Below are 20,715 nucleotides of genomic sequence, written 5' to 3'. Positions count from 1 at the left end.
TTCAGTCTCTGGGATCCTCCAACGGTCCACGTTAGTTGACTCTGTTGGTCTTCTTGTGGAGTACCAATCCACTCCAGGTCTCTCAATCCTTCCCCAAAATTTCCTCCAGACTTCCTGAGCTCCACCTAATGTTTGGCTGTGGTTTTCTACATCTGTTTTCATCACCTGCTGGGTGGAGTCTCTCAGAGGACAGTTATGCTAAGCTCCTGTCTGCAAGCTTAGCAGAGTATCACTAATAGTGTCAGGGATTGTTTCTTGCCCATGGGATGGGTCTCAAGTTGGACCAGTCATTGGTTGGCCATTCCCTCAGTCCCTACACTTCTTTTAGGCAGAAAAAAAATTGGGGTGGAAGGTTTTGTAGGTGGGTTAGTCTCCTTATCCTTCCACTGGGAGTCCTGCCTGGCTACAGGAGGTGGCCACTTCAGTCTCCATGCCCCCTACTGCTAGGAGTCTCAGCTAGAGTCACCCTCATAGACTTCCTGGAAACTACAATAGCCCAGGTCTCTGGCACATCCTAGAGATGCTCTCCTCCTTGATTTCATTTATTAACATTTTTTTCTTTGTTTCTCTGTCTAGCTCTGCTTTCCTGAAATTAACTCTGTAGATCAGGCTGGCCTTGAACTCGGAGATCCTCCTGCCCCAAATGCTAGGATCAAAGGTGTGTGCCACCATGCCCACTTATTAAACATCTTTTTGAGGCAGAATCTTACTATATAGTTCTAGCTAGCTTGAAACTTCCTATATATACAGGGTTGGTCTCAAACTTAAGGTAATCTTTCTGTCTCTGCTTAGCTAGAGCTGGCATGTGTCAATCACCCCTGATTCATTTTGGTATATTAATAGGAGAGCAACATATCATAAGATTTGATATACTCCAAGATAAAGTGGGCAAGACACTGCAAGGCATGACCTCACAAATGAATTCATTGCTACCGATTGGTCAACTTACTTGTAAATACTTCTTAACAAAATCAGTATAAAACATCAAAGAAAATTCTAGTTTATTCAGAGAGACTACTTATTCAAACATCTAATTTATTTTTTTATTTTAGGTGAATATAGATTCCCTCAACATTTAAAACTGAGAACATTATTTTCTTAGTGTTAAAAAAATTCTCATTAGTTAAGATTAGAAATTGTGTTTCCAAGTCACAGCCTTGTATAGCATAAAGTGGGTTATACTGTGTTTCACTGTAGCCTAATATGAAAATCTGCCTGCACAGATGTGTTGTAACAAGAGGAAGAACACAGACTGTTCCTTCAGTGAGAATTTTCACTTGCTTGAATTAGACTGTCCCAGAGATCATTAATTGTGTGAGTCTGGCAAACAGGCCACCTGCTTTCCCAGAAATGATTACTTGGGTGTTTTCCAATTCTGTGTGGTGGGGTTCACAGCATATAAACTGTAAAATTCTGATTTTTTTTTAATTCAAAACTTGTTCTACTCACCTTGATTTCTTTTGAAAATAGGATCTCATATAACCCAACTTGGCCTTACATTTACCATGTAGCCAAAAGATGACCTAGAATTTCTGATCCTCCTGCCTCCACTTCCTAAGTACTGTGATTACAGGCATGTGCCAGTCGTACCCATCTTACTCAGTACTGGGGATTGAAGCCAGGACTTCATGGGTGCTTGGCAAGCACGCCATCATTTTAGCCATATCCTCAGCCCTGGAATGGTTTTTGTAATAGAATGATTTAGATGTTCAATATGCTTTCTACAGAATATGATGAGTCTGTACTGAAATCTTAAAGTGCTTTCTGTAGGCAGTACATAGTGGATAGAATGTCCCATGCATGCCTAAAGTCGTCTATAAGTGCAGGTTATATACCCATGAGCAGCTTATATGTATGTATCACATAGCATCCATGCGATTTCCCAGCAGGATTGGGTAGAGAATGCCACTTCTTAAAATTCCAATTACATAATTATGGGAACAAATATCTAAATCCATTTAACATTTATCCTACATATGTATTTTTTAGAAATGCATTTGGAAGAGAAAATTGCTTTGATAAAAATTTCCATGGAGCACAGTGGACAGATGCTGGCCCTGAGATAAAGACTGATTTCCTTAGCATGGTGTTCAGGATCCACAGCTGTTGTGTTCTACAACATCTTGGCTTCATCTGCGGGTACCCCTTCTGTAGCTGCCCAGGGGTCCTAGTGAATAAGACCCAGACCTCTGTCTAGGGGTGAGGGGATGTGTTTGGAGGAAGCAAGTATGGAGAGGTGCCATTTGAACCTAAAACTGCATTGTAATGAGTTCTTGCCAGTCTCTGTCGGTGATGAAGCCTCAGCCTTTCCTCACCTTCTCGCCCTCCCTATAAGGTCTTTGTTACTTTGTATCCTCAGAGAAGCTTTACAGTCACCCATGGAAATGCTGGCTTTCCTGGCTCGTTTCTCTACTACTGGCCATCCATTCACAGTGCCTGGGCACGGGGCAACCCCTGGCCTATGGAACTTAATTAGACCTATACCTCAATAGGAGGACGTGTGCTGAATGCTCTTTACAAACTGCTGGACACTCTGAGGAATACGTAGCATCATTAATCAAGTCTGTCATCTTCATTGGGGGCACTTGTCTCTTCTACTCTCTGGTGTAAATGTGACCTAAAGGGAAATCCCCTGTCGGTGGATGAGGAGAATTTATGACAAATGCTTTTACTCCGAGGCCTCTGATTTATGAGGTGCGATAATTAGCTGTCTGGTAGTATGTAGTCAGAATAATTTAACCCAGCAAGGCAGCTGTGGTCCACCAGAAGGGGCTCCGATGGGGCAGGGAGGCGGGCTTCAGGTTCAGGCTTGGTGGGGTCAAGTCCGACAAGTACTTGTGCATTCTTGGAACAAGAATAATCCTTTGTCCCTGAAAATGGGCAGAAGTGCTTGTATCATGCCCACCATTTTTTAGGCTTCTATGTATAGAATTTGTTCTTGCCCTTGCATGTGTCTGCATATTTGCTGGCACTTCACTTTTGTTTGCTGTTAACTTTATAATAATACATTTCAGCATCTGATACAGCTAAGTCTCTCCCATTGCTCTTCATTTTCAGACTTTTTAGTTTTTGGTCTTATTCACATAATGAGTTTTCTATACACATGACCTTGTCTAGTTCTAAAAATAATCCTGCTGATATTTTCATTATATTACTTACATATTAATTTAGAGGCAATTGACATCTTCATATTGATTTTCTTATGTGAGAATGGGGTATGTCATATTTATTAATGATTTCTTCAATGTACCTTTGAAGATTTTACATTTTTTATTATTTTTATTTTTGGTGGAAGTTTTATTTTTTAATATAGTTTTTTTTTGCATACTTCTTTTTTTGTTCTGTTTTGTTTTGATTTTTTCAAGACAGGGTTTCTCTGTGTAGCCCTGGCTGTTCTGGAACTCACTCTGTAGACCAGGCTGGCCTCGAACTCAGAAATCCACCTGCCTCTGCCTCCCAAGTGCTGGGATTAAAGGTGTGCAGCACCACGACCAGTTTACCTTTAATCCCAGCACTTGGGAGGCAGAGGCAGGTGGATTTCTGAGTTCGAGGCCAGCCTAGTCTACAGAGTGAGTTCCAGGACAGCCAGGGCTACACAGAGAAACCCTGTCTCAAAACAAAACAAAAAAAACAAAAAAAAAATTCATTGTAATTTCTATCTGGTTATCTGTGCTCATTGGTTTATTTTTTAATAGTGATTTTGTACCTCACCACCTTACTGAATTTTACTGTTCACGTGTGCAGTCATTTTGCAAATAGGGGTAACCATACTATTTGGATTTTGCATGAGAGTAGAACGCCAGTGTACGTGTGAATTAGATTTTCTGCTTGATAGAATATGTAAGAATCTCTGTCTGTGTTCCTCTGCCCCTGGTAGCGCTCCATCTGGGCTCTGGGTATTTGGCCTTACCGGCAAGAGGCCTGTTAGCCATCTGGAATGCTGGCTAGAGGCCAGGTAAGCAACGTTTCTGGCCCTTGCTTGGTATCCTCAGAGAGAGTGAGGAGTATGACCTGGTAATGTACATTTACAAGGCCTTAGGAACTATGAAAGCAAAGCAAACAAAATAAAAGTGGATTACACATGAGACTTCATGAAATGCCATGGTAGGACTTACAGCCAGCAGAGAGAGGAATTTTAGGTCCCCAAATGGTCCCTGTGTTGGCATGGACATGAGTGCTGGAAGAAGGACTGGGGCTAAGTTAGTTGTAGAATGCTCGCCTAGTGTGTGTGTGGCCCTGAGTGACCCGCAGTAGTCCCAAACAACAGAAGTCCTAAATGAAAGAGCCAAGGGACTGGGGAGATGGCATTCTTGCCACACAAGCTTGAGGGCCCTGTCTTTACATCCTGAACCAATGTAAAAGCCATGCTTGGTGGCATGCTCCTGTAACCCCAGCAACGGTGAGGTGGGAGGCAAGCAGAGACAGGCAGAGCCCTACCTATTGCCTGGCTACCTAGCCTGGCCTATGTGGTGACTCTTGTGTCAAACAAAAGGTGGGAAGTACCTGTGGTTGTTCTTTGACTTTTAAAGCAATACACACACACACATTTGCATGTGTACACAAACACACACACACACACACACACACACACACACACACACACACACGAACTGGTAGAGCAAGGTAGGTAGTCTGGAGCCTGTGAGTGTTCCCAAAGCCTGGAGCTGGTCCTATGAGGGGTAGAACAGAGAAACCTATGTTGCTGGCCAGGTAAGACCTTACCATCTAGCCTGGGGAATCTCTCCTTTAAGTACTGCATGGATGCTTATTTGAAGGGGCTCAAGAGTCAAGACTAAACGGGGAATGTTATGAGCCTTTGAGATGTTTAAATAGCTGCTCAAATAATTTCCGAATTATTTTTTGCAATTCAAATTAAATAGAGGCAGGAAAATAAGAGCCATGAGGCTTTATAGATTTATGTCAGAAAACAGCCAGGCACTGAGCAAGTGAAAGATTATGACAAGTTAAAACCTCATTTTTCTTTCTTTTCTGGAAGAAGAAAAAAAAAAAAAGTAGGCATGCCAGTTCTTTGCAGAATTACTTCACACGCAGCCAGAAATCGTTCAAAGCCGAAGTGGTAGCTCTGCCGAGGGGGTTGCATGTTTCAAATGTACATATGTTGCACAGAGCGTCTAATTATTCTTGGGGACAATTACTGTCAGGTTCCAAAATGTGCTCAATGAGCAGCAATTGGTGTTTATTCAGCTTTTAAAAGACTATGCAAGGGAACAGTAGGTTATATTGTCTGCCTGAGGAAGCATTTTGCCATCCGGAAACATCTGCTTTCTATTTAAAGCTGCAGAGAAGGAATGGGGTGTATTTCAAACATACTCCCCGAGCACCGCACACTAAGGAGAGAGGCATGAGACTGGATTTGAAGGTGGTTTCTCTGATCCACACCCCTCCGATGGTCCCTGATGGGAGGGGCCTGTGGCCTCCTGGGTGGGAAGCCCTCATTCTGTAGACTCTCCTTAGTGTGATTTGCACACATATAGGCCCTGACAGTGATGTCCTACTTACAACACTTTAACCTGCTCGGGTGAGGCTAAATTAGCTCTCAGAGTTGGGGTCTGTTTCTCTGAATTTAAAGCACTCCAGTTGTGTTCTTCTTGCTGCTCTGCAGGGTCTTGGGACCCTGAGCTCTGTGTGGAGAGCGCTGTCCCCTCACAGCTGTGAGGAGGAGCTGATGAGGACATTGCAGACGTCCTGTGAAGGACAGTGTATTAGTTAGCTAGCTCACTGTAGTAAACTACGACGTTAGCTGCTCAAGCCATATCTCTGTAAGGCAGGAGTCCGGATGCCCCTTACCTGGATGCAGTCCTGTGTCAGGTACTGTGATCAGGTAGGGGCTGGAGTCTCACAGGAAGGCTTGATGGCAGAAGGATCTGGTTTGTAATTCACATGGTTGTTGGTAGAATGTTGGCCCCTGGGGATAATGGGGATACGGGAGTGCCTTAATTCAGGACTCTTAATGTTCCTGAAAGCCGACAAGGGAGAGTCAGCTGGAAACAAGTCACACGCATGACAACCTGTGACCTTTGCCGTATTCTGTTGGTTAAGTGTCAGACTAAGTAGTGATAATCCTATGCAGGAGGCTGAAGGAGGAGAATCACAGATTGGGGTCCCTGGGGACGAACTGCCTAAAAAAAACAGCCCTGGACCCCAATCAATATCTCTTAATCAAACAAACAAGGCCAAACAACAAAGTAAGTCTCACCTTCAGGGGGAGATGACATCGGGAGCCACGTGAGAGCCTGTATACTACACACAGCTGCTGTGTTACATGGTTAAGAGAGAGTTAAAGTTCTCAGATATGCCACTCACTGTGTGACCCAGGCAGGCCTCCTGGCCATTCAGAGCCTCTCTCTCCCACCTGTACAGCACTTGCTCTACAGGATTATTGTGATCTTAAATGAGAAATCCCATATGCAGAATGCTAAGCAGTTGGTAAATGTCAGCGCCTGGCTGTTCTTTTCATCCTGGTCTTTTTTTTTTTCCTTCTTCTTGAAATAACATTAGACTTTTTGAATATCAGAAGAATAGCTTGAAACTCCCCAGTGCTCTCAGATTGGGTTATTCATGTGGAAATCCCAGTCCTGTGGGTGACTTGCTGGGTGGGCACTGAACTGCTATCAGAATGGCTGTGCAGGTCCAGGTCCTCTCCAGTCCCATCTCCATCCCCACCCCCTAAACCCCGTTCCTCATCACCATCTTTGTTTGCTGGGCTCTCAGGACCAAGGGAGGTAGCTCTGTAGCCTCAGCAGGGCCTTGGCTTTTTGGTATAGTGATCAGTTTCAGGATGGATGTGATGGAAGTCCCAGCAGTGCCCGTCCTAGGCCTCTCCCTGTAGAAAGCCTGGCTCTGGTGACTGGGCTATGGCCAGATGAGCCTGCTGTACCCCCTCCCCCCCAACTCCAGGTTGAGGTCCTGGAGGCAACTCAAGGTTTTCAGATTCCAGAGCTGAGAAGGCCAAGTTGGAGATGGCAGCCTCTTGTCTGAGGGTTCTCTTTGCCAAGTCATGCCAAGCAGACAGCAGGCCACTTTGGCCATATTCTAAGTCACAAAGCTCTGCCATCTTACCTTGCCTTCCAGTCTTCTTCCCTTTGACTGCCTCGTGTCCTCACTCCTACAGGTCTTAAGGTCACAGCACATACAGAAAGTCATTGCTGGAACACAGCAGACTCGCTACCTTCCCTCCCTCCTCCCTGATGAGAACACTGCCTCTGCTCTCTGACCAGAGAACCTCCGCCTCCCCTCAGCCCTTTCCTCACCCTTTGCATCCATGGAACCAGTCCTTGGTTCCACTGTTGACCCCCAGAGCTGTAGGAGACTTTTCAGGAGTAGATTGAGTCACTGTCAACCGTGTCATCCTAGATGAGAGACACTGGCTGTGGGGACCCTGTTGTTTTCTGAATCCTTGGGTAATGTCTAAGGGCAGGACTTCCCCAGGCACCTAGAACTCCTATCAAAGAGGCCCCAGGCCCTTTCACTAGAGAGTCAGGTGCCAGGGGCTAGGACAGGCTTGGGAGCTAGTAATTTTAGTAATCTTGGCTAATTGCTATCATGAAGGTTTAGCAAACCCTCGTCCACGCCTTGCGCTCTTGTGCACGAGTGTGTGTGTGTGTGTGTGTGTGTGTGCGCGCGCGCGCGCACGTAAGCAGTCCCAGATCCCCCTCCTCAGCGAGGGAGCAGGAGGGAAGGTCTGAAAGCTGGGGCTCCATCCCTGAAAGGAGCTCTTCTCTGACCCTCGGACTGCCAGTTAATGCTGTGGTAGAGTACAGCAGAGATTTAGTATAATTTAGTCCCCCCATGCTCTCTGTGGCGACAGCTGCTCACCTAACTCCTCTCTCACATGTGCAGGCCGTTGCCTGAGAACGTATGCCTTTACAGTGTTGTACTTAGATGATTAGAAAGCTACAGTGCTGGCTGGTGAGTGGCACAGCTGGGCCATCCAGACGTCAGACTTCCCCACATGGTATTCATGGATATGCACTCCACAGCTTGGACTCTTGACGACAGATGTGAAACACTGTGGCAAGAATCTTCCTTTTCTTTCTACAGCTGTCATGCAGCCACTGGAAGGGTGTGGATCTAGGGTGAAGCCAGGGAGTGAACTTGAGACTTACTGATGGAAATGCCTGAGTAACCCACACTCCCACTGGTATTTTGCCTGCTCCCTGGGCCTAGAGAGGGCCCAGGGATGCCGGCCTCCAGCTGCTCCTCTGGAGTACCAGCTCTAGAAGCAGCAATATTGACATTATCTTCTTCGCAGACTCTTCCAGAGGTCCTGAGTTCCTCTAACACCATGCCAATATCCATGATATTATCTGACATCCCTTGTACGAGGCTCAACGAGTAAATTGCTTTCCTAGAATAAAGTTTCCCCCTGAGAGCTGTGTTTCCAGTAATGAGTCTTCTGCAGGCACTGTGTGGGGGAAGGCGGTGGGGGTGGGGGTGGGGGTCGGGGGGGGGGCAGGATGGGAGAGAGCTCAGAGACTCCTGCCCAACCCCTCCTCACTGACAGCATAGCCACTTGAGAGTTCCCTGCCCTTTGAATTTCTGTGTCCACTCAGGTGTCCTGTTCTTTATCATCGCTTTTGACATTGCCAGGACTTTGAAAATTAATTTGACTAAGCCAAAATCAAACCTTTAGGTTTAATTGTATCTTTAATCAATACTTAGTAATCTATAGTGTTTTTGTGACTTTATTTTTGCATGCTGGTGGCTCCCCTCCCCAGTTTTTGTCTTATTTTGAACTTAGAAGAATTTTGGAGTTTGCCTACAAAGCCTTTTTTTAAAAAGCAGATTTTGTGATGAGTCTGTGTTTCAATTTTTTTTGTTACTTTGTTAAGCAAATATCTCAAAGCATGACTGTGCAGTGGATTCTATTATAATTTAAAAACCTGTCTTAGTTATTAATCTCTATTGTCAGGACCTAATTAATTCTTTACTAAACAGAGAGAAACAGAGATAATGTGTTAATTTGGTTAATTTTTTTAGCAGTCAGAGGAAGTGTTCACAGGCATGTGGGATGAAAGAGAGTTCAGTCAGAGCAGGAAGGAGACTCGGTAAAGATTAGACTAGACGGAGGGTCTACAGAAATCCTGACAGCCTCTCTAAACTGCATAGTCCTTACAGGTTTCAAAAGCGAACTGGCGATGCTTCCAAGGCTATAAAATAATCCTGTCATTCAAAACAGCTCCCCAAATCTGAGAAATACTGAATATTAAGCTTCAAGTGGGTTACAGAATCCTAAAATCAATGCAGATTCTCCCAAAATAAAATTTTTTAATTTTCTAAAATGAATTAGTTCCAAAGAGTCCCTCACCCCCACAAATGCCAACAGGGTGTCAGGAAAAAAATAGAACTCTTGACAGCAATGTAAAAACTCTCAACGAAGAATTTCATTTTAAGCAAATTGCTCATTAGGCCAGTTGCCCAGCAGCCTCCAGGTAGTGCAGCTAAATGGAGTGTGGGCTGCAGAAACCACTCACAGGGATACTGTCCTCCTCCTTCCCCTCCACTCCCTCCTCCTCCTCCCCCTACTCCTCCTCCTCTTTCTCCTCCCCCTCCCTCTTCTTCCTCCTCCTCATTTTAATTGTTCTCATACATATGTATCTTTGCCAATAAGCTACTTGAAATTGTATGAGACGGTGGGTGGCCTAGAAATCATAAATTATACATTAGGTCAAGTCCCATCATTTCACACACACATCTGTCCTGTTGCAGAGAACAGCCCATCTTCACCACGCGAGCGCACGTCTTCCAGATTGACCCCAGCACCAAGAAGAACTGGGTGCCGGCAAGCAAGCAGGCCGTCACGGTTTCCTACTTCTATGATGTCACCAGGAACAGCTATCGGATCATCAGTGTGGATGGAGCCAAGGTACTGGCCTGCCAGACAGTTTTGACATCCTCACTTAGTTTGATTCCAAAGCAGTTTGGTGCATTTGAAAGATGAAGGGTTCCGGAAGCTGTATCCCAAACCCTGCTGTCTTATCGCAGACCTGCATAACAAATGGAGCGTGGGCTGCAGAACAGTCTGCATAATCATGTATCTTCTTGCTCTTTCTTTTCCACCTAAAATCATGGCAAATGAGTAAAAAGACAGGTCTCCCGTTACCTCACTGTCTCCATAATTAACATTTTAATGCCCATGCAGTGGTTACTATAAGAGCCTGTAATGATCTTAATTTGTTAAGATGGCTTCAGTTTCTTGCTGTTATAGATGCTAAGCATTCCCCGTGTAGTGGATATCCCCAGTTGTTCCTTTCATACCTACTGCTTCCTTTTGAATGGTTCCTCGGGGTAGACTCCTACAGGTAATATTATAGGCCGTGCTATTACCACTTTACGACCCTCGATGCATACTTCCGGCATGCTTTTTCTCACAGCCTGTATGACGATGCTAGTTTATTGCACTCTTGCAATCAATGAGTATTGCCTCTAATCTGATTCTGGAATTATTAGACATGGGAATTAATTTTTATTAAATAAGTTAGGAGTATTTCTTCTCTTTTCTTTTTTGGAGCAGGAGGTTGTGATATAGCTCCGGCTAGATGGGAACTGGAGGCAATCCTCCTGCCTCAGTCTCCTGAGTACCGGAATTACAGGCATGGCCTATCATATTTGATTTAGTATTTCTAACAATACTGTGTATTCCTGATATTTCATCCTTCTCTGCTATTATCCCTGTCTGTATTTTGGCCACATTATTTGTGGGAAGAGAATAAAGGGATGCCAGCCAAAGTACTGTCATGTCCTTAAAAATAAATAAGCCTTCTGCATCAAAGTCTTTCTGCCTCTACTCTGTGACCACTGGATATTTCTCTGGGCTGACGTGTCACCTGACATTCAGTGTGTTTGAAGGTAAAACCCCCTAATCACCATCTAAACCACGATTCTAGTTCTATTTTCTAGTATTTGGTATAAAAACCAAAACAGCGTATATCTGGTTTGTTTTAAAGCTGCAGCTCTTGTTGTAGCACCAGATGTGCTCGGACCCCAGCTGCATCTCTTTGCTGGTGGCTCCTCACCTACTGTCTGTGGTCCCTCGTGGATTCTGTGGCAAGGCCAGCTTTCCTAGACAGTAGAAAGTAAAAGGGCCGGGAGCTGAGCAGTAGAATGGAGCCTATTCACCGTCCCCTCTTAGCCAATAGAGAGAGAGGGAGGGAGTCTTCATTACAAGGTCCCCTGGTAAGGCAGGAGACCTTCCTCCTCTGATGCAGCACCCTGGCTTTCCTCCAGGCGTCTAATTGGTCTCACGGTCCTTTCTTTCTCTTTCAATTTCCACATAGGTAGTGGGGTTTTACACTCTTGGGGAGGTATGGCAAGCTGGTACTGGTGCCCAGTCCTGACTCATTGGGTAGGCACAAGGTTCACTCTGGCAACTAGAGAAGCTTTTCCTGCCGGGCAGTGGTAGCACATGCCTTTAATCCCAGCACTTGGGAGGCAAAGGCAGGCAGATTTCTGAGTTCAAGGCCAGCCTGGTCTACAGAGTGGATTCCAGGACAGCCAGGGCTACACAGAGATACCCTGTCTCGAAAAAACAAAAAAAGAGAGAGAGGGGGAGAGAGAGAAGCTTTTCCTGATATTTTTCATTCAGGGAGTGTGTGTCCTCTATCATTTCAGAGAACAGCAGTTGTTCTGATGAACAACTTAAGAGACTAAAGAATTAGTTCTTCCAACTAAGCAGCTGCGATAGAGCACTGGGGGCGTGGTAAGGGGTGGCCCATAGCAAGGACGTGTGACAGAGCCTGACTTGTAGTAGGCGCCTCATTTGTAATGATGGGCCACCTGAAGGGTGCCTTCATTTTAAAGTTTTATTTTATCTCATCTTCACTTCTGGGAGACTCGGTGGGACTGCAGTTGTAATTACCACGTCTCTGTGCTTCTCGCTGCAATTGCTTGGGCTCTCCCCAGGATGTTCTGACATGGAGAATTGAGCCCACCTGCTTTCTTTCATCTATAGATTCCAGCAGCACGCCTGCCATCCTTAGGTGGCTTTGCACTTCTGTCAGTTGGGTTATCCGCGGATTTATTGGGTTTAACTATAGCTAAAACAGCGTCCTTAGAGCAAGTGTGTTGGTTATTAGCTGGGCTTTTAGTAATTTGTCAAACTGTCAGCCAGTGTGTCGGTATGCCTCTGCAGTTCTTGGCAGTATGGTGGAAGCCAGCTAAAATGGCTCTGAGGAGTCAGATGGGTGCACGAAGGCAAGTTACGTGATAGTTATGTAGTAGAGGTAACTCCAGCCTAGTGTGGGGTCATCACTGAGTCAGAGAGGCACTTAAGAAGAAGGAATTGGAAATGTAGACTGTGAAGCATCACTGGAATTCAGAGACTAAGCCAGAGCTGCTCAGGCTGCCTCCCACCGTGTCCCTGGTCACCTTAGATGTTCTTAAAGTCCACTTAGAGTTCCAGCTTCACTACTGCGGCATGGAGAACTGCAGCAGAGAGCCTTGTTTGGCAAAGGGAGCAAAAGGCTAGGGAATGAGGGTTAGACCTATTCCTGTCTCTAGGAGCTGGGGACAGGGGCAGGTCTCTTGTCCCAATAATACTAGATGTTCCAGAACCACCACAGTCCTGCTTGACTCTCCCTTGACAGCAGCAAGTAAGATGGGCAGGAAACATCAAGAGAGAACCTTGTGCTTCCAGCTTCCATAGTTAGGCAGGGAGTGGAGTCAGGACCTCACTCAGACCATTCTAGGTATCACCACCCGGCTTACCCTTCTTTGCCCAGTACTGAAGTCTTGCTGCCTCGAAGCCCAGCTCCTGCCTTGTCTGAATACTCTAGATTTCTTGCCTTCCTTCCTGTGGCTGCAGTAAATGTAGTCTGCTGAGCTGCTTGCTAGGCACCTGTGCTGACGTGAGGCCTCGGCTCCTGGGCTCTGGTCTGTAGCCTCCCCTCAACATCTCCATGCAATCAAAATGGCTCGTTCTCCTTGTTTCTGAATAGCTGCTGTGGGTCATGTTCACTTAGGCCCTTGTCTTAGTCAGGGTCTCTATTCCTGCACAAACATCATGACCAAGAAGCAGTTGGGGAAGAAAGGGTTTATTCAGCTTACACTTCCATACTGCTGTTCATCACCAAGGAAGTCAGGACTGGAACTCAAGCAGGGCAGGAAGCAGGAGCTGATGCAGAGGCCATGGACGGATGTTCTTTACTGGCTTGCTTCCCCTGGCTTGCTCAGCCTGCTCTCTTATAGAACCCAAGACTGCCAGCCGAGAGATGGTCCCACCCACAAGGGGCCTTTCCCCCTTGATCACAAATTGAGAAAATGCCTTACAGCTGGATCTCATGGAGGCATTTCCTCAACTGAAGCTCCTTTCTCTGTGATAACTCCAGCTGTGTCAAGTTGACACAAAACTAGCCAGTACAGCCCTTCACCCCTCAAGCATCCATCCAAGCTCCAGATATCTTCAGGCATGGATGCACCCATACACCGGGAAGTATGGCTACCTTGTTTCTTCTCCACCACTGTGGAGAATCCACCACAGGAGAATGACTCTTTTTTTGTTTGTTTAAGGCCTTTGATTCTAAATTTTGATCTGAACTGGGAACGCTGGCTCAGCTCGTGGATGTACCTCTATTACCCGAGGCAGGCCTTGGCCCCCCTTCTCTTTGTCAGCCTTGTCACATTAAGCCTATGTCCTCGAACTTCTGTGTGGCACACAAAGGCCAAATGTGCCTCCCAGAGCACAGGGTATCAATGACTGGAAAAGCGAACATGTGTCCCTCTGGGATGGAGTAGATAGACTTCAGTCACGAGTTGCTGGGATGGAAGAGAGACAAATAGCGTTTTGAGCTAAGGCCACACCAGACACAGTAGCTATTAAACTCAGCTGCTGGAAGAGCACAGGCTCTGCTGGAGGGGTGGTGCTGGAGCCAGCACTCAGCCGCTGCCATCCCAACCCAGGCACTGCAGGTGCCTCTTCCCTGTCACCTCCTGGAGGAGAAAGAACAGAAGGCTTCACTGACCTGAAAGGAAACAGGAGGCTTAGGAAGACTTAATTCACCCTGTTCTTTTTCTTGAAACACAAGCACACTCCCTTTGTTCGGTGACAGTATGACACATGTCCTTCCAGTTGTGCCATAAAGACATGGCCTGGTGAGAAGTCTGCTATGTGGTACCTCTGTGTTATCCAAGCCCTAGGAGGTAATGTGGATCCCATGTTTGTGTATGGACTGTCCAGATACTGGGTTCTTTGCATATGGAGTTAGAAAGAGATGTGCCTGGCTTGCTTGCTTGTCTCAGAGCCAAGACAGAGTAGATAGCACCATAGACATGTCAGAGTAAGTTATGATGGGGGGTGAGGGGTAAGGTGTGATGAGGCCAAGCCTGGCTGTCCCCTCTCCAGGCCTGCAGCAGGTGACCATGTGCACAGAGGGAGAGTGATCAGGGGCAGGGCCAGTGCCAAGGGGGAGCCAGGATCACAGATGATGGACAGACAGGGACCACAGAAATATACCACCTAAGTCCCAGCTTCTTAGAGCCCTGCCGTAGCTGTTACAGTCGCACGATTTGTAGTGAGCTTTGCACAGAATGGCCAACTCCATCATAAAGAAGCTTGTGTTCCAGAGCACTTGTTAATTGAGCCATTGCAGCCTTGATTTCTCTGTGCTTTTGGCACTCGCTGTGGACCAAGTTCATCACTGTCATCTCTGTGAAAAGCTGCCTGTGCCTATGGGCAGGGCTTGCCTGAAGCAGGTGCTCCTCCCGGGTGTGCTGGATGACTCTCCTGCCCTTGGCTCTTGGTTATTTATAGGATCACAGAAAACCTACGTTAGCAGAGACCCGAGGGGTTGTCTACAAACATTAGCAGTGCTCACTGTCCCTGGTGCTTCAAAGGACAGAAGCAGCTGAAACCTTAGAATACTTAGGGTATTCTAGGAATGTAAAGTTGCTTTCAAAAACACCATCAGAGGCCGGTTAGATGGCTCAGCAGGTAAAGGTGCTTGCTGCCAAGCTTCAAAGTCTGAGTTTGGTTCCCTGGACCAACATGATGGAAGGCAGGAACCAACGCACAAAAGCTGACCTTCATAAATGCGCAGTTGCATACATGCTTGCTTGCGCTTTCTCTCAACCTCTCTCCCTCCCTCCCTCCCTCCCTCCCTCCCTTCCTCTCTCCCTCCCTCCCTCCCTCCCTCCCTTCCTCTCTCCCTCTCTCCCTCATTCCTTTTCCCCTTCCTCCCTCCCTCTCTCTCTCTCTCTCTCTCTCTCTCTCTCTCTCACACACACACACACACACACATAAATGGACTATTCTAAAACAAAATAAAACAAAACAAAGAACACAGGTTCCCATCTTCCACTCACCATTGCTGTTTTCTCTTCTGAAAAAAAAAAAATGTAGAGTTCCTCTGTTAAGAGATTGAGTTTCTAGAATGTTCCTACCACCCAGTAGGTTTTCAATATGTCTTACTTTTTCCTTCCATTTCTGAGGCATACGGAGAACATGGGATTGGGAGGGGGCACCTTGCTAATCTACTTTAGGAACAGGCAGCCCGTCTTTTGGTTGCTGTACCTCAAAGTTTCTCTTTTGAAAAGGGGAAGACCCCCACTGGGTGTCACCTCACCTGACTCTGACCCCCATGCCCTACACACACACACATCAAGCCACTGTGAGTCTGGGTGCATTCTCTCCCACTGGAGCCAGACAAGGTGATCCATTTAGGGCCTCTGAATCCACAGGTAGACAGGCAACAGGCTCAGGGGACAGCCCCCACTCCAGTTGTTGGGGGCCCACTCTGCAACTTAGTGAATTCATTACAAATTGAGACCAATACAGCAAAGCACTGCGTTGCGCACACTAACCTACTGAATGCCCTAACTCTGCCACATAGCTGCTACAGAGTGCGGCTGTTTACCTGGGTGACCACATGGCTGCTGTCCAGCAAAGGATCATGCTAGGTATCCCCAGCTGGGGAAAGAACACCGTTTACAGGCTGTAGTATAGCTCTCAACTGCGTGCCAAATGCAGTATTTCAGATTCAGCACAGCAAAAATAAAGTAAAATAAATAAAAGTGTGAAGTATGATTTCTAATGACTATGAATCACTTTCACACCATGATAAAGTCAAAGACTCTTAAGTGGAGTCATGTTCCATATTCCAAAAGTATGTGTGGGCCACTCCCTAATTACATGATCCTCATCCATCCATTAAGAGATTATCCTCTCCTGAAACTGTAACAGGCGTTCCCTTGGTAATTTAGCCATTCATTTGTGTGTGTGCATGTCTGTGTCTCTGTGTGTGTGTGGTTATGAGAGAGAGAGAGAGAGAGAGAGAGAGAGAGAGAGACCGAGACCCTAAACCATAGGTTGCAGTCATCTTGACAAGCCAGCGAGTGATTTATGTTATGGTCTCTTGCAGCTTTTCTGTTTTCCTTTGTGACAAGAAAATGTTCATAGGTCCGTAGACTCTATGTAGATGGTTAGTAAAACTTGATTTAAAAACTCGGGCTATCTGTTGGATTTAGCCTAAGGATTATAGTGTGTTGACCCCTGCCTTAACTACTATGTTATTTATTTTATCTGGGTTTGACTTTTATACAAATAGAATCCCATATGTGTTCTTTGATGATATCCTTTAAGATATCAATACTATGTTTTATTCCTGCCAGCTAGCTTTTTATTATGAGTGTGCTTCAGTTTATTATACATTCTGCTGGTGGTGGACACTGCCGTTCCTAACACTGCTGCTAAGAGCAACATTTCCCACACTCTATGCAATGTGTTGCAAAGGCTTGTGCTCAGAAGTGGACTTGTAAATGTTGAGAAACCACATTTTGTTTTGCGTCAGGGTCTATCTGTGTAGCCCTGGCTGTCCTGAAACTCAGTTTGTAGACCAGGCTGGCCTTGAATTCCTAGAGATCCACTTGCTTCTGACTTCCGAGTGCCGTGATTAAAGGAGTTTGCTAACCACCACTCTGACCACATTATTTATTATTATTATTATTATCATTATTATTATTTAATAGTTTTGCTGACCTATGGCAGCTCCATTGTTCCATGCTCCTACCCAAACCTTTGATGGTATCTGAGGTATCTTGTGTATGGTGACCATATAATAGTGATAGCCACTATATAAGGCCATTTTCATACTGCAGCAAACCTGAGCTGATCGGTCTGCCCGTCAGCCTCATTCTCTAGCCTCCCAGGAGCAGAGCATTCTCTTGCCCAGAGCTAAGCTGTCCTTGGCCCCGTAGGTTCCCATCTCTTTATCCTGAACCTCAGTCCCTCCTGCCCACCCAGCTGCACAGGGCACGTCACCATTGCACACCCACAGCAGATTAGACAGTCTTTCCAGCTGGCTCTGTAGGTGCAACACTTGGGTGGCTAAGTCAGGAAGGTCTCAAGTTCGAGGTCAGTCTGGGCTACAGCAAGGCACTTTTTCAAAAAAACAGAAATTGTTTTTAAAGGGGTCTTTGTATATGTGTTCACTTGCCTTCCTTCCTTCCATTATGCCTGAGAAAGGTGAGAGCCAATGCTAATTTAGAGATATGTAAGCCTTCCAGGTGCAAACGCAGTTGGCTGGAAGGGACAGACAGAGCCTGAGAGAGGCAGACAGGGAAGAGCAGGCCTTCCTAGCTGCTTCCCAGCTTGTCTGAGGGATTCTGTCTTAGTGGACAAGGCAGGTGTAGCACAGGGGCTGTTTTCCATGTTAGTGGAAAGAAAAGGAAGAAGATTCCAAGGCTGGGGAGATTTTGACAGCATGACCACTGGGGTTGTCACTCTTGATGCTCTTGAAGGTCAATGCTCTGAGTTTTCAGTGGGCAGGCAGCGGGCAGCTGTCTCAATTACATAGACGTGGCTTACTCCATTGCCAGTGATGTTGCTCAGTGCAAGCACCTCAGGGAGTTAGGGCAAGGAAAAGGACGTTGTGATGCTAACTGGTGGCCTTCTCTGCCACCATTTCTTTTCTTTCTTCCCCTTCCTTCCTTCCTTCTTGATCTAAGATGTCTCAGAGCCTTGGGTGGGTCTGTTAGGGACGAGCCAAGGCATGTAGAGCCTGCAAGGAGCCAGCCAGTATGAGGAATGACAAGGGCAGCATGGCAAATGTGGCTTTCACTGCTCTCCCTCCTGGCTGATGTCCAGCTTGTAGATAAGGGCCCTGGCTTCGATGCTGATGACAGAGAGTAGTGACTACAGAGCAGACCGTTCCGTGAGGGATGCGGAGGATGCTGCAGCTACCTCTGCAAAATCCTCGTGAGTTCTGCAAGGTCAGCATCTCATGTCCCAAGGACAAACAGGCCTCCTGTTACCCATGGGGTGGGGAGGGTGTACAAAGTGCAATTGTATGGGAGAGAGGAATGTCCTGGAGCTGGAGACAAAGACATGGGACCCAGGAGACCGGGGCAAGCTTGGTTCTGCCTGAGTGGCTGGACCCTTCTCTTGGGAGACAGAACAAGGAGATGGGATGAGTCTGACCTATGGGCTGTGGTCTGACAGCTCCTTGCTCTCTCTTTCCATTGCATGCTGCAGATGGAGGAGAGAACAGATGAGGAAATGCTAAGTGGTCTGGAATCCCTGCTTTGAGTGAATACATGGACTGTTATAGGACTTAGAGAGCAGCTGAGCTTAAAGCCATACCAGTGGGCTAGACTGGCATGCGTGAGCCCAGCTTTGCTTAATCGACATGAGCAGCAACCTTGTGAGAGACTGTGTGTTTCCCGTAAACACTGTAGGATAATGTCCAAGCACGCAGTGAAGTGTGTGTGTCTGAATCTGTGTTGCTTCAGCACGCTGCTTGAAGTGGTTTGTAGCTTCTAGTGGGCCAGTGTGCTCTCTGAAAACAAGGAGAAAAAATAGGACTTTGGGGCAATTTGGAGGCTTGAACCTAGGACCTTGTACATGTGGAGCGAGCACTGTACCCAAGAGCTGCATCCTTAGTCCAATGAGAATGATTTAGGGGCATCAAAGAAGTCTACCACGATGAGGGCCAGAGAGATGGAACCACTCAGAGCCAAGATGGTGGCCTCTCTCCTGTAAACATTTGCCAATTCTGGATACAGGCTAAAGGTTGGGGCTTGGCTCTGGAGGAGATGCTGCTTAGGAGGGGAATCAGCAAAGCCCTTAGCAGTGGCCAAAGAGATAGAGCTGAAACTCAACACGGAGGAGCTTCGACAGGCTGACTCTCTCCTCTCCAACCCAGGGCATCTTCTTAATTTACAGTATACAGAAATGGAGCCCCTGCCAAGAATCTACAACACACAAGGACACAAAAGTCCCCGAGATAATAAGGAGTGAGACTCTGGGCTCCTATACACCCTGTTGCCTGGGCATTTACTGGCTGGGGGCAGCTTAAGGCTGTGCACTGAGCTGGGCCCTGCAGAGAGGCAGCTACTGGAGAGAAACCAAAGGAGATCCTGATGATGGTTTGGCTTATGTGACAGGAGGGGAGACCTGAGCAAAAGCATGGCCAAGCTCCCCTCACAACTCCTGGTTGGGTGGTGGCGTGTGTTTACAGCCCCAGCACGTGGGAGGTAGAGGCAGGGGCATCAGGAGTTAAAGGCCACGCTCAGCTATGCACAAATCTGAAGCCAGGCTATGAGGCTGGCCAAGTTGTAAAGATATATGGGTTGGGAGGGTCTGCCCTGAGTCCAGGAGTGAACCAAGGGAGACTGAGCCTCACTGGAGCTGAAACCCAGGCTGACCCAGTGCAGCCCAGGGAAGAAGGGATTTCTTGTCTACCTACTTTGCCCAGAGAAGAGGAACTTCCCCTGGCAGAGAGTCACATTTTATAGAATTGTTGCATATTTCAGCATGAGATTGGGAAAAAAAAAATGTCTGGACCTGCAGAAAGGCAGCACCATATGCTTAGAGTCAGGAAGGGGAAACCCAGAAAATGAAAGATTCAGAGATGGTCCAGATGTTAGTGTTTGCAGCCAGGATTTTAAAATAAATATGATTAATATATTGAGAAAATAGAGGGGAAATGAACAAGACGGGCAAAGGGAAAATATCCTCAGGGATTTAGAAGATTGATTGATTGATTGATTGATTGACTGGATGGATGGATGGATGGATGGATGGATGGATAGCTGATACAAGGATTCACTAATTAGACCCTAGCTGGCCTGGAACTTACTCTATAAATGAGGCTGGCCTCAAACTCACAGAGATCTGCCTCTACCTTCGATTGCTAGAATTACAGGTATACTCCACCATGCCTGGTCCTAGAACATATTTTTAAAATATCAAATATGCTAGATTTAAAAAAAAAAACTCAATGGAGGGAGAATGGCAGTGACTCCCAGAACTGGGGAGGCTAAAGGAGGAGGCTCATGCACTCAGTGCTAGTCTGGGCACATAGTAAAACAAGCAACTAACTAGTCCAAACTCTCTTTCCCTGTCCCTGTCCCTGTCCCTCCTCCCACACCCCACATCCACACACAGTGCTGACTGGATAGGCTTAACAGCAGATAGACTGCATCGGCCACCAAGATCAATGAACGAGAAAACAGAGATCAATTTTACACGCCCAGGCTGGGCACTGGAGAAACAGCTTAGTGGTTGGGAACCCAGAGTGCTTGTTCTTCCTCGGGACTCGATTTCAGTTCTAGCACCTGTGTTGGGTGGCTCACAACCACCTATATCTCCAACCTTGGGGCACCCAGCACCCTTGACCTCCACAGGCACCAACAACTCACCGGCAGCCATCTCCCCAACGCATACGTGATTTAAAATTAACAGATCTTTTAAAATGCCCAGGT

At 46.6% G+C, this 20,715-nt stretch overlaps 1 protein-coding gene across 6 annotated transcripts in view; it reads left to right on the top strand.

The window, feature by feature from the left end:
- The window catches only part of Homer2 (homer scaffolding protein 2), a 106,445-nt gene that overhangs the window by 47,486 nt on the left and 38,244 nt on the right, over positions 1-20,715 (top strand). For all 6 annotated transcript variants that reach the window (NM_001164086.1, NM_011983.2, NM_001164087.1 and 3 more), the window contains one exon: positions 9,730-9,886. In NM_001164086.1, the coding sequence (NP_001157558.1) occupies positions 9,730-9,886 (157 nt within the window). The remainder of the gene's footprint in view (positions 1-9,729; positions 9,887-20,715) is intronic.

The sequence above is a fragment of the Mus musculus genome, chromosome 7 (genome assembly GCF_000001635.26).
Source record: "Mus musculus strain C57BL/6J chromosome 7, GRCm38.p6 C57BL/6J".
NCBI lineage: Eukaryota > Metazoa > Chordata > Mammalia > Rodentia > Muridae > Mus > Mus musculus.
This window is presented reverse-complemented; position numbering and strand designations above follow the sequence as displayed.